The sequence below is a fragment of the Hypomesus nipponensis genome, chromosome 17 (assembly GCF_054491055.1).
Source record: "Hypomesus nipponensis isolate SF chromosome 17, ASM5449105v1, whole genome shotgun sequence".
NCBI lineage: Eukaryota > Metazoa > Chordata > Actinopteri > Osmeriformes > Osmeridae > Hypomesus > Hypomesus nipponensis.
The window spans coordinates 14,026,023-14,039,566 of NC_140377.1; the positions used below are offsets into that span (position 1 = coordinate 14,026,023).

Genomic DNA, 13,544 nt, shown 5'->3' on the forward strand with positions numbered 1-13,544 from the left:
TGCCCATGAGAAACTGACCTATGACAGTGCAAGTGTTTTTATCCTTGAGAGACATCATGGCTTGCAAACAAACAAAGCATTACATTTGCTCAGTTTGGATGTACAAAGGAAAACAAACATATTTTTACAGTTCCTTCATCCAAGCTTCTGAAGATCCAGGGACTTAATTTTATTTTATTTGGAGATGCGCCGACAAAACTTCCCTAAGTTTTGTATGTCTGCGCCAAACATTTCAGCCACTACTGTTTCCTCAACTTGTGCTACTACAAAGCTGGCCTTGCTGAAACGCTATATCATTTTGTTGCTTTACTGTATATGGTACAGTATATTGCTACCCTTAGAATGTGGCTGTAACATTTGCTCTGCAGCTAACAACTGAGTTACTGTCGTTAATGTAAAGGTAGATAGCATCAAGTATGTGTGTGAATACACATGCTGTAACGCGAGTGTTGTACACTTTTGTTATTTGGATAACCATTCTGCTGTTGTCATGGCGCCCGCGATATCCGACTTTCCCCTCATTGAAATGACTTTGAGTGTGCACCTCTGCAAACCAGGGTGATCAGATTAAAATTGGGAAAATTCGAGGCATCTTACACCAACGGGGCTACAAGCCGTTGCGATACATCCATTGTAAACATTAGCGCATGGTGCCGCCTCTCTCTTCCTCATTAGCATTTAAAGCTACAGACACAGAAACAGCGCGTCTTGAGAAAAGCTCATTGTGGGACTGCTCGTAGTGGCTTCAATTATGCACCAAAGCTGAATTTCGGGAAAGAGACTTAAGATACAGTATTAGCGGACCACTAAGGCCTGTATAGAAACATCCAAAAACAGCATATCATGTGACCTTTAAAGTATACAAAAAAATGGATAGTACACTTTCAGTTCAGTTTTCATATACTTTTAGAAGTATGGTTAGAAAATAGCTCACTTTTGATATACTTTTCTTATACTATACTAATAATTATCAATTGGAGTATTAATGGAAAAAACAACAAAGCTACTTGATGCGAGGCGGTAAATAGTGTTAAAAGTTTTAAGTTTGTTCGAAATACAAATTTAACTTAATGAATTTTGTTTTTTTAATGTGTCTGCTTAGAATGTAGTGTTTTGTTGTGTGGTTATTGTCATTGTTGTGCTGGTTTATCATTGTAACCATGAGTTAAATGACTGTTACGTTTGATAAGAAGAGCTGGATTATTACAACGTGAGTGCATACGCTGTAAATAGGTTCCTTCAGCTAATAATCTGCAGTGTCACTTGGCGAGGCTCCACTTTCTCGTCAAGTGACGCAAGATCGTGGCGTTTGAGGGGCCCCTAAACATTAAAATGTATTTGTAAATCATAGGAAATTGACATTTATTAAGTTTACTTCTTGAAGTACATCTTACATCTCTTGAAAGTATTCCAAAGTATACTTTGAGGTACTTTAAAAAGTATACTTCATGAACTGAAAGTGCACTACACAGGTTACTTTAGAGAGCCTTTCAGACATTACTGCAATAAAACACAACTAATGAAGCAATGTGTTTGTTTGGGAACAACCCTTCTACCTCAGGGGGGTGTTCCATCAATGTTGCTAACGCAAGTCGCGCTTACACAAATAAGTCTCACTTGGGTAAACGCCAACTTAGACTTAAATGAGTCATTGATTGCAAAACAAATTTTACCTTGTCAGTTGAATACTGACAGTTCGGTGGGTAAAATGGACATACAGTAAACCTCAAAGTCCATTGACACCTCTTTCCTATGCAAAACGACGTCAGTTCGGTGTCCCCACTTTTTTTGGCTCTTATCTGTACCTTAGTCACGCCCCAAAATGTACTGTGCTCTGCTCTGTGTACTTCCACAGAATTACAAAGAACGTCTTTTTAGCATATTGAAAATGGACTACGGTGGCAGTGTTCAAGGCTGTACAGGGAATGTTGACACTTTTCATAATCTTCCCAAGAAACCAGACACTCGACGGGCATGGCTGATGTTTTTCTATGAGAAGATCCCTGTGAAGTTCGACACTCATTTATTCATTTGCTCAAACCATTTCACCAAAGACAGTTTTGAATGAAAATCTTGGACAATTTAAAGAAGGATTTGCTAAGCCGCTGTTGCTGAAAAGAGGTGCTGTTCCAACCGTTATTGATCAAATCAAATGTATTTGTATAGCCCCTTTTACACGCAAGCATGTCACAGAGGGCTTCACAAACGCCCATAGAACTGCCCCTCAACCAACCTAAACCCTCAAGGAAGACAAGGAAAAACTTCCAGAAAAACTCCCAACAGGAGAAAGAATGGAAGAAACTTTGGGAGGAGCAATTCAGAGAGGGATCCCCTCCAGAGACGGTTGGCGAGACAGAGGAGCAGAACACAGTCTAAACATAGTCATAGTGTCAATGGGTTTTGAAACACCAAAATCCATTGTTCAACTTCATAGATGTAGGACAGGACCGGGAGACTCGCTGTTGGCTGTCATGGAGACTGGTTTGCGGTTGACAACCAGGTCCAGCATTGGCAGACCAACAACCAGGCAGGTGCTGACAGCTCAAACCCCCCCCACACCAAAAGGGATGTGTGTGTGGGGGAGAGGGGGGCAGAGAGGGGAGGGCAGGGATTAGAGCATGCCAGGAGCAGCTAACAGTTAGTCATAATAGAATGAGATCCCCACCGGTCAAGTGTGGACTAGTGCAGCAATTTAACAGAGCAAAAAGGCATATTTGATCCAGCCCCACACACTGAGACAGCGACAGCCTCCCTCAGTTGGACCATGAAATCTGTTCCATGGGAAAGAACTCTAAAATAAGTTATACTTATACGAATAAGGATGAAAACAACCCGTCCCCCGTTGTCTCCAACTAGTAACAGAAACTATAACAGTAACAATACACAGCAACAGAAACTATAACAGTAACAATATACAGTAACAGTTTTACTTTATTTGTGACATCTAGATGTAAAATCTCGATGGGGCAATGTGAACATGTAAGCTATAATTACAATTTAAAAAATATAGCTGCAAGCAGCGATGCGGGTTCCTCCGCAAAAATGGCAAAATATTACACACATTTACATTGTAGAAGGTCAAGAGTTGGACAACAAGAGAACAAAACTACTTCATGTTGGGCCAACTACAATAGTCTGAATGGGGATTTGAACTCATGAGCATAAGGTTACAAAGCAGACTCTTTATCCTCTCTGCTACACACCAACTGATAAAAATGTATGAGAAGAAAGGGCAGAGAATTAGCTTTGGTCAGCTTTGGGACAAAGGTTAAGAAGCAGTTGACATTTCAAAGTGGAATTGCATGAAATTGCGCATGGTATTTCATAATGATGACATCCTGTTTAACTAAACAGATATTCAAATTTAAGACTAAAGCTAAAAGACTGCAGCTGGATTCAAACCTGCAACCTTATACTTTGCAGGTCACTGTCCCAGTCCATTGAGCTATTCTCAGTGTTGAATATTGTTATGTTCAGTTACTGTATAAAAAAGTACGCTGTTTCTTCTGTGGTAAGAGTTGTTAGATTCAGCCAAAGTTTAAACTACTCAAATTCAATCATATTTTGACATGCCAACGTGAAATTGTTGATGGTACTTTAGAGTGATGTCATTTTGAACCCAATACGTTTTTTCAAAACCCACAGTCAAAATGACATTTGATTTATTGACACAAAGATATTGAGGCAATGTGGACATTTACATAAATACACCCCTTTCAGACATTTTGTATTTAATTTCTCATTCCATTTCACCCTATATAAAAATACACCTGCCCGCACACTATCCCAATCCATGCAGTTTATCTCCCTCCCAGCGCAAGTCACGCCAAAGCAGAAATGCTGTAGTGGACGCATGAGGTTTAGATGACGACCAAAAATTGCCTCTCACAGTCAAAACACATTGCTCTCAACAGAATTTCTAAATAATGGCTTGAAGACCGCTTTCCAGAACCACAGTCAACTTATGGTCAAGAATAGCCTCATTGGCAAAAGGTTTATGGCACAGGCTATGATCACCGAGGACATCAATGTACTATAGCCGACTCTCACTTCCCATTAAACCACACAACATGCACTTTCAGAGTGACCAGCAAGATTATTTTAACTAACAAACAACAATATTAAAAAACATCTATCTGAACGAACGCAACAACTGAAAACTTTTGCATAGCTGTTGTAACCAAACTATTTTCCACAAGTTTGGGCGTTTTTTGACATGCCACACTGCATGCTGGGTACCCAAGAGCGCTGACGCTGATGATCTAGCTGTGCTCCGACTGTGATATGACGAGATGCTAGTGACGCGCTAAGGTCTCGGAGTCTCCTGAAATGGAACGCGTCTTTCTGCCTTGAAGCTGCGTGCGCATCATCATCAAGACCCATGTATATGGCAAGATAACATCCAAGCTAACAATTTCTCCAAATCTGACTGCAGCTTTGTATACATTTACATTTTACATTTACATTTATTCATTTAGCAGACGCTTTTATCCAAAGCGACTTCCAAGAGAGAGCTTTACAAAGTGCATAGGTCACTGATAATAACAACAAGATAACCCCAAAGCATTGCGGGTAGCCAAAACAAGAAGTACACATTGTGAACAACCAAAAAATAAGTGCTAAAGGGAGGAACCCATAAGAGCATGTAGTTAAACAAGTTACAATTAAACAACATGAAACTCTTAAGTGCAAGTGTTCCTGTAGGAAAGCAATAAAAATAGGATTAACTAAAATAGAAAACAGTTTAAATCAGCTACCACTAACAAACAAGAGCAACAGTCTAAGCAAGAGTCATTGTGATCCTTGAGGAAACCAGCATTGGGTTCAGCAAACCATTCCTAAGTACCATTGTACTCCCGGAACAAGTGCGTCTTGAGCCTTCCCTTGAAGGTGGAGAGACAGTCTGTGTCTCTGATGGAGGTGGGGAGTTGATTCCACCAGGCAGGAGAAGAGCTTGTGTTGGGATTGGGCGGTCTTGAGCGGTGGGACCACCAGGCGGTTGTCTGAAGAAGACCGTAGGTGGCGGGTGGGGGTGTAAGGCTGCAGGAGAGACTTGATGTAGTCGGGTGCAGTCCCGTTCACTGCTCGGAAGGTCAGTACCAGGGTCTTGAATCTGATGCGGGCCGTTATGGGTAGCCAGAGGAGGGAGATGAGGAGCGGGGTAACGTGGGAGCATCTGGGTAGATTGTAGACCAGGCGGGCCGCCGCATTCTGAATCCTCTGAAGAGGGCGGGTTGCGCATGCTGGGAGACCGGCGAGCAGCAACTTGCAGTAGTCCAACTTGGAGAGGACAAGTGCTTAGACAAGCAGCTGGGTGGAGTGCTCAGACAGGTATCTCCTGATCTTCCGGATGTTGGAGAGGGTGAATCTACACGACCGGGAGACCGCAGCAATGTGGGCCGTGAGGGAGAGCTCGTCATCCATGGTAACCCCAAGGTTCCTGGCAGAGGATGAGGAGGTCACCGTCGCAGATCCCAGGGTGATTGAGAGGTCATAGGAGATGGAGGGTTTGGCCGGGATGATGAGAAGTTCTGTTTTGGCGAGATTCAGCTGGAGGTGGTGCTCGGTCATCCAGGCGTAGATGTCTGCTAGGCAGGCCTCAATCCTAGCTGAGATCCCCGGATCGGTCGGCGGGAACGACAGGTACAGCTGCGTGTCGTCAGCGTAGCAGTGGTGGGAGAAGCCATGGGAGGTGATGATTGGTCCAATTGAGGTGGTGTACAGAGAGAAGAGGAGGGGTCCAAGGACGGAGCCCTGTGGGACACCAGTGGAGAGCTGGTGAGGGTCAGACAGTTTGCCTCCCCAGGAGACCTGGTAGGATCTTCCCGAGAGGTAGGATGAGATCCACTGGAGTGCAGTGCCAGTGATGCCCATCTCAGAAAGTCTGGAGAGCAGGATCAGGTGGTTAACCGTATCAAACGCTGCAGAAAGGTCCAGCAGAATGATGACGGATGACCTCGAAGCCGCTCTGGCAGACTGGAGGGCAGTGGTGACTGAAAGGAGGGCAGTCTCTGTGGAGTGGCCGGTCTTGAAGCCCGATTGGGTGGGGTCAAGCAGGTTGTTCTGAGAAAGAAAGTTAGACAGTTGGTTAGATACAGCACGTTCAATTGTTTTAGAGAAGAAGGGTAACAGTGATACCGGTCTGTAGTTCTGGAGGACGGCAGGGTTAAGGGAGGGTTTTTTGAGTAGAGGGGTAACTCTGGCCTGTTTGAAGGCAGAGGGGAAGGTGCCAGAGGTAAGAGAGGAGTTTAGAACATGGAGCAGAAAAGTTATGATAGAGGGGGAGATGGTTTGAAAGAGAGGGGAGGGGACAGGATCAAGGGGACAGGAGGTGGGGCGATGAGAGAGAATGAGGTCAGAGAGCTCTGCCTCGGACAGGGGAGAGAAAGAGTTTAGACATTTAGTTGGGTCAGTCATGGAGGGTGACGGGGTCGGAAAGGTGGGTTTAGGGAACCGACTGCTAATGTCGGCGACTTTTTTCTCAAAGAAGGAGGAGAAGTCGTCTGCTGTCAGGGTGGAGGGAGGGGGTGGGGGAGGTGGGTTAAGAAGGGTGGAGAAGGTAGAGAAAAGTTTGTGGGGGTTAGAAGCAGAATTAATTTTGTTAAGAAAGTAGAGGGTTTTAGCACTAGTTATGTGAGAAGAGAAGGATTTAAGGAGGGAGTGATACTTATCAAGGTCCAGACCGTCTGTGGACTTGCACCATCTCCTCTCAGCTGCTCGAAGGGTGGACCGCTCTTCACGAATAACATCCGTAAGCCACGGGCAGGAGGGCGAAGATCGTGCAGGCCTGGTTGACAGGGGACAGAGAGTCAAGTGATGCAGTTAAAGTGGTTAACAAGGTGTCAGTGGCAGTGTTAGTGGGGTGGGGCGAGAACTCGTCAATGGAAGGGAGGGAGGATGTTACAATAGAGGAGAAATGGGAGGGGGATAGGGAGCGGAGGTTGCGCCGGAAAGTTACGAGGGGAGGGGAGGTGGGAGGGGTTGGAGGGAGAGAGACAGAGAATTGGATAGAGTAGTGATCAGAAATGTGCAGTGGGGTTACAGAGGTTAAGTCAGTGATACAGTTACGTGTCAGGATGAGGTCTAGCTGTTTGCCTGCCTTGTGGGTCGCCGGTGTGCTCAGCAGCGTCAGGTCGACAGCCTGCGTTCCTTGGAGGTGGATGTTGACGTCCCCAAGGACTATCAGGGGGGTTCCATCATCCGGGAGGACGCTGAGGAGCATGTCCAGCTCCTCTACAAAGTCAGCTAGCGGACCTGGTGGGCGATAAAGAACAATTAAGCATGCTTTGATGGGATCAGTTAGCATAACATAATGATGTTCAAATGATTTGGCAGTAACAGAGAGTGGTGTGGATGGGTATTTAATATGTGAGGAAAGAAGCAAACCTGTCCCACCACCCCGCCCGGATGAGCGGGGAGAGTGAGAAAAGGAGTGGTTGACGGAGAGAGCAGCTGGAGTAGCAGTGTTCTCTGGGCGGATCCACGTCTCTGTCAGCGCAACAGCATGAAGAGACGCCTGGGATGCAAACGCCGGGATGAAGTCTGCCTTGTTCACAGCAGACTGGCAGTTCCAGAGCCCTAAAGAAAGAGAAAGGTCAGGTGGAGAAGAACTGGATAGGTAGTGAAGGTTAGAAGTTGACCGAATATACTTTGTGACATATCTACGTCTACGGGTAGTGTAATGAACAGGAATGCTAAGGAAACACATGCTAGCTATGAATAAATTCTAGGTAGAATATAATCTAATTATGAATATAAATAGGTTGATACTTATCAGAAGAGGTGATCCGCCTCTTCGGCCTTCCTCGGTGGACTCCCGCCGGTAGACTCCTTTGTCTTTGTTCGACTGAGTCTTCGTGCGCCGAGGCTGGCAGACGAGGCTGCCTCTGTAGTGCTAACCGCCTTAAATATGCTAATGCACAGATACAACGCCCCCAATTACTGTCAAAAAGAAGAATACCCTGAGTACCCTGAAACCGAAACTGACTCACTGGCTAGCTACTCCTTGACCTTTTTGAACTGGTTATCTAACTGCTGACCCTTTAGCTCTACCCAAAAGACTAAGTTTTAGCTAAACTTAATAATATACTACAGCCTTGATCACTCGCAGTCAATGCAGCGCTCTCGGTGTCGACTCCAGTAGGACGCTATATGCTCGATATATGTTCAAACATAGAATGCACAGAATTGCTTCCTTAACGGGTCTTCAGTGGTCAGTACACTGATACACTAGAACGTTCAGCAGGTGAAGTGGTTGTTAATTACATTAGTCCAGGTTTGTACATGTTTTGCCTTACTGTCTCCTAACTGTCTGGGCTGTGTGCTATATTCTGCTCAGAGAGGGCCTCGCTGCAGGACCTCTTGACCTTATAGAGACTCAGGCTGCACATGTACACATCAAATCTGCCTTACAATAACACAATAATAAGACACAAGATTATAATGTATAAGAAAAAGGTTTGTAGTATGCAGTTTGTTGTATGAATGTTATGACGATGTGAGGGCAGGATTCCAACTATCACTGCTGTAATCGGCTAGCCTGGCTCTGCCCTCCTACGTACTTCCGCTCAATTTGGATTTTGCTTCTGTACTCGGTCTGGGAGCTAGGCTCTGAAGTCGGTTTCCAGAAACACATTTTTTGTAGGTCCAATCAGCGAACAGAGGAAGTGGCTGAGAACGATGTTGTGCACTTGTTTGAGTAGTTCAGTAATGGCGGCGGAGAAAGATGCGAGCGAAACTATTCTGCGGTTGTGGTAACGCTGCCGAATATAGGTTAAAGGCGGAGCAAGAACATTCCATGCTGAGTTTTGTTGGTGGCCATGATGTTGTGGCCCTCCTCCCCACGGGGTTCTGGAAAAGTTAGATTTTCCAGCTACAGCAGCTAGCTCCGTTTTAGTAGTGGTGAAGGAGTTGGCTAAGGCGAACGCTTGCGATTGGTTATGGCAAATCAGAGTGGCTCTGGGTGGATCCAATAGTTTTAAACTTCAACAGAGGACCCGCCTTCAAGGAAGTTAACGTTTGTCAATGGAGAGATCCCTGACCCTCTGTACAAATGCAATGTACAAGGGTCTGGTTAGGACCAGGCTAGTGATCGGCTGGCCCAGAGAGAAAAATGAATGGTGGACACAGGTCATCAGCTCCTATTAACCAATCACAATAGAAGTTATTATTTGTATGGCTGGTTATGGTAGGTAACTATGATGAATTAAGGGCATGCATGTTCTCCGCATTTGTGTGTGTGGTTGTGTAGGTGTGTGGGAAATATTAATGTATCAATAATCAAACTAAAAACGCATAAAGGAATGTCATCCTATGTAAACTATACGTGCACCTGTTCATTTACGCAATTGTGTGTTTGTGCTGGTCCTGGTCCCAGTGTGTGTGTGTGTTTGTGCTGGTACTAGTCCCAGTGTGTGTGTGTATATGTGTGTGTGTCAGTCCTGGTCCCAGAGTGTATTCCTTGACTGTAGCTGTCCATACGTGGTTTGAGAGGATCAGCATCATGGTCATCCTGCTCAACTGTGTCACCCTGGGGATGTACCAGCCTTGCGAGAACATAGACTGCACTTCTGATCGCTGCCAGATACTGCAGGTCAGTCTTTGTGTGTGTATGTATCTGTATAATTCTCAACTATCGCTGGTGAAGAGCTGGCTCACACTCTCTCTTTAGGAATACTCATAGATCCCTTGTCGCCCAGATGACCGGTTTACTCACTCACCTCTCTCTTACTCTTTCTTTCTTTCTTGCTGGCTTTTTTCTCATTACATCAAAATATCTCTCCCTCACTTTCTTTCTCTCTCTCTTTCACTTTCTCTCCCTCCTGGCATATGGTCCAGAGTGTGTGTATCTCCAGGTGTAGCTGGAGGCCAGAGCAGCATATGGTGCTGGATGGAGAGATAAGGCAGAGACCAGCCTGGCCCTCAGTGTGTCTCAATGTGTCCCAGTCTGTCTCGCTCTCTCTGACTGTAGTTACAGAATCTACCTGTCTCTTCTCCCTAAATCCATCCAAACTGATAAATACATAAAATGTATTAACCATTTGTGGTTTGAATGTCAGGTGGGGGGAGGAATGAAGATGTGAGTTGAGATTGACAAAGAGATGATCTCTTTCCACGAGCCTCTCCTCTGACAGTCAATCAGATTTGAGGGATCAACGGAACATTTTCTCATGTATGGAGCGTGGAGGTTCCATAATTCATGATAACATGATAACACAGGAAGTCCTTCTGGGGGGTATTCGTCGTAGCTCGCTAAGCAGTTTAGCGAGCTAATTTTCAGGCTAAGATAAAACACGCCCCTCTTTTTGGTTCGTGGAAGCAAGTTTAGATAAATCACCATAGTAACATATCAATTAGCACTAACCTGCTCGAGAGCAGGCTAACGTAAGTGTAGCTGGATAAGCTTGCCACACCCCCGGAAAATAATTGGCAGCTCCCTTTTTGAGAGACCCAGCTGACCAAGGAGATATATTCTAGTTCGATTAGCTTTCCATACCATTACCAATAGAGTTCTTCTCGATCGCCAAGATCCTTTATTTCACACGGATGAGTTCTTGTTTGAGCGATATCGATTCAGCCAACAAGGATTATTTGCAAGACCTTCTCGGGCCGTAGGCTACATTGCAAATATAACACAAAGTTTTGTGCTTTATCAGCTTATGCTGCTGTAGGCCTATGTGAATATGTAACCCAATGTCTTAAGAAATGTCTTATCTGTTGCGCCTGTGCTTTTTATGTTTCACTGTGGGAGAGTGGAAAACGTCATATAGATTCCTTTTTATATCTTGACATGTGAAGAAATTGACAACAAAGCTACTTGAAACTTTGACTGTGCTTCAGACTCTCTGCATAGCCTTGAGGTTTTTCGTGTCAGGTACATTTTTATACAGTATAAGCAATGCAGAAAACATTGGCAAAGCCACAGCATGCGTTGCCGTAAGAAAAGTGCACTTGGCGCTTAACCAGCTGATGAATCAATTCATCATATTCCCTGGCCATGTCCCAGTCAATGAAATCAAAGAGGGATTTACACATAGGCCTACATGCATATACACATATATAGTGTGATATCAGGTAAAATGGGCCATCAGGTAAAGTGGGCCATTTAAGGTTTGAGGATCCCCAGCCCTGACAAGTAACGGGGGATTTGATTGCTTTATTGTTGCTATGGTGGACGGGCCAATAATTCAAACAAGACTGCGCCAGAAAGCTGCATGGTAAACTATTATAAGGATGATAAATCTATAAAAACAAAAACATGCAAATAAAAACTATGCATAATATCTGTCTTGATGGCATCAATCAGAAATAATGTTGTTAGTTTGGTATATGAACATATTTTTTGAAAAAGTGATGTTTTTCTTGGTGGCCTAATTTACCTTAACCCACTGAGGTAAAATGGGCAACATGGTTTCAGCTAAAATGCACACATACACATGTGTTGGAGTGTGAGGGTGTGTGTGTCACACCATGACCCCCCCAACAGTAATAATGGTAGTAGATTTTTTATGTACAGTGAGTATGGCGAACGAGAAGGAAGCGAGAGGAGAGGAGAGAAGGAAAGGGAGAGAAAATAGAGGAGGAGCAAGGACCAGAGAGGAAAAGATACAAAGATAAAACAGGGATGGAAAGGAAGCCCAAACAATTACAATCTGTGGAAAGAGGAGAGGATGAAGGGGGGCTTAGATGAATACATGGAGGGAGAGAAGAAAGGAATTACAGTGAGTGTGCACCTCTTATCAAGAGCATGGGGTGTGCCGCGATCCACACTGCAAAAACGCATCAGTGGAAAGGTGACTGGCAGTGAACATGTGTCAGGGCGGAAGCCCTACTTTCCACAGGAGGCGGAAACGGAGCTTGCTGCCACCCTCAACACATTGTCGCAGAAGGGGTTTCCCTTCACAAAATGTGATGTCCAGCAAGTGGCCTTTGATTTTGCAGCCAAGAACAACATATCTGGTTTCTTCAAGACAGCAGGGAGGGCCGGATATTACTGGTTTAAGAACTTTCTAAAGCACAACCTAGAGCTTGGGATGCGCAATCCAGAGGTCCTGTCTGCAGCACGGGCTGCTGGACTCAACAAAGAGGTGGTTAGCCAGTGGTTTAACCAGTATGAGAGTCTTTTGGTTGAGCTGAGGGCACGCCTTCACATATATATGGAACTGTGACGAGTCTGGGCTTCAGGATTTTTTTTAAATTATTATTAGTGTTTTAAAAATAAAATTGATGATAAATTACTATTTCCCTTTGCAGTTTCACTGGCCCATTTTACCTGAAGAGCTGGTCCATTTTACCTGAAACTGCTATTTTATTACATCATTTCAACAAAAAAATATCAAAAACAGTCATAAGTAATCATAAAAACACATGGAAAAGGCATATATGGTATTGTATTGTTGTCCCAAGGATTTACCAAAAAGTGGGCCATTTTACCTGATATCACCCTACATATATCCTCATAAGTGTCTATGAATTTGTATCAATTAGATACTCTTTGGCCTTGTTTTTATACTTATTCTGAATTGATGTGATCTGATTGATTGGGGTAATAAGGCACTAAAGATGAGCCTATACATTTTACCAAAATACGCATTTAGTTTATCAGCAATTTTTTTGCCAAGATGCCTGTCTTGCTCTGGCAGCGGTTGCGGTGTTTGACTTAGCAAAGATAATATGCTTATTGTCTTTGTAGAGACTCATTATAATAGTTTGCTCAGATGGCGAGAATATCACCGCTCTCTCTTTCGTCTTTTCCGCCATCATACCGTTAGAAAATCACGGTTTTGGTGATCGACCTTTCCTGCCTTTTGAAGTAGGACGTGCTCGTGCACTTGCCCTGATAAGTTTAGCCTGATTGAAATTAACGACATGATTTAGATGCGGATCAGCCGTCGACGAACCGATATTTGCGGTTCTAAGTTAGCTCGCTAATGTTAACGGGCTAAAGGGACAAATGATTAACTTAGCTTCAACCCTTACGACCAACGGGCCCCTGCTCTGCTCTTCATTCTTGGCTGGGGCCTGTTCATTCAAGTAGGACTCCTGCACACACATACACACACTTATAGGGGTTAAATATTGGGCAAATAACCCCACTAACAATAACACCCCAATAACACCCCAATGGTTTAAAGGAAGATGGGAATGTAGTGAGGTCAGCAAGACCACACAGAGCCAACATCTTGCCACACCTGAAGAGTGATTCAATCAAATCAGACAAGCCTAATCAGCCCTTGTGACACCCTCAGTATGCTGATTATCCACCAAACGCCGATGCAAAGGAACCATAGAATTGGGGGGGGAACCTCCCCAATCTCAGCCCTCCTGCTAGCTTGCAAGCTTCAAAGGGCCTCCTGAGACCACACGTCTCCAGCAACCATTTGCTATCCGTTTTGCGGCAGTTGAACAAAGAACCTTAATCAGAACTTTTGAGGAAAGTTCTTCAGACTTCACCTTTACCATGAGAGTACAAGGTGGAGAATTATGAGAGGGATATTTGTGTCATGTTTGTTACTTTGTTTTAATGTTGTGTTCACTGAAATCTT

General features: G+C 44.3%; 1 protein-coding gene across 1 annotated transcript in view; it reads left to right on the plus strand.

Moving 5' to 3' along the window:
- The window catches only part of cacna1ia (calcium voltage-gated channel subunit alpha1 Ia), a 442,500-nt gene that overhangs the window by 34,785 nt on the left and 394,171 nt on the right, over positions 1-13,544 (plus strand). Inside the window, 1 exon segment of the mRNA XM_084676906.1 lies at positions 9,481-9,592. Coding sequence (XP_084533032.1) covers positions 9,481-9,592 — 112 coding nt within the window.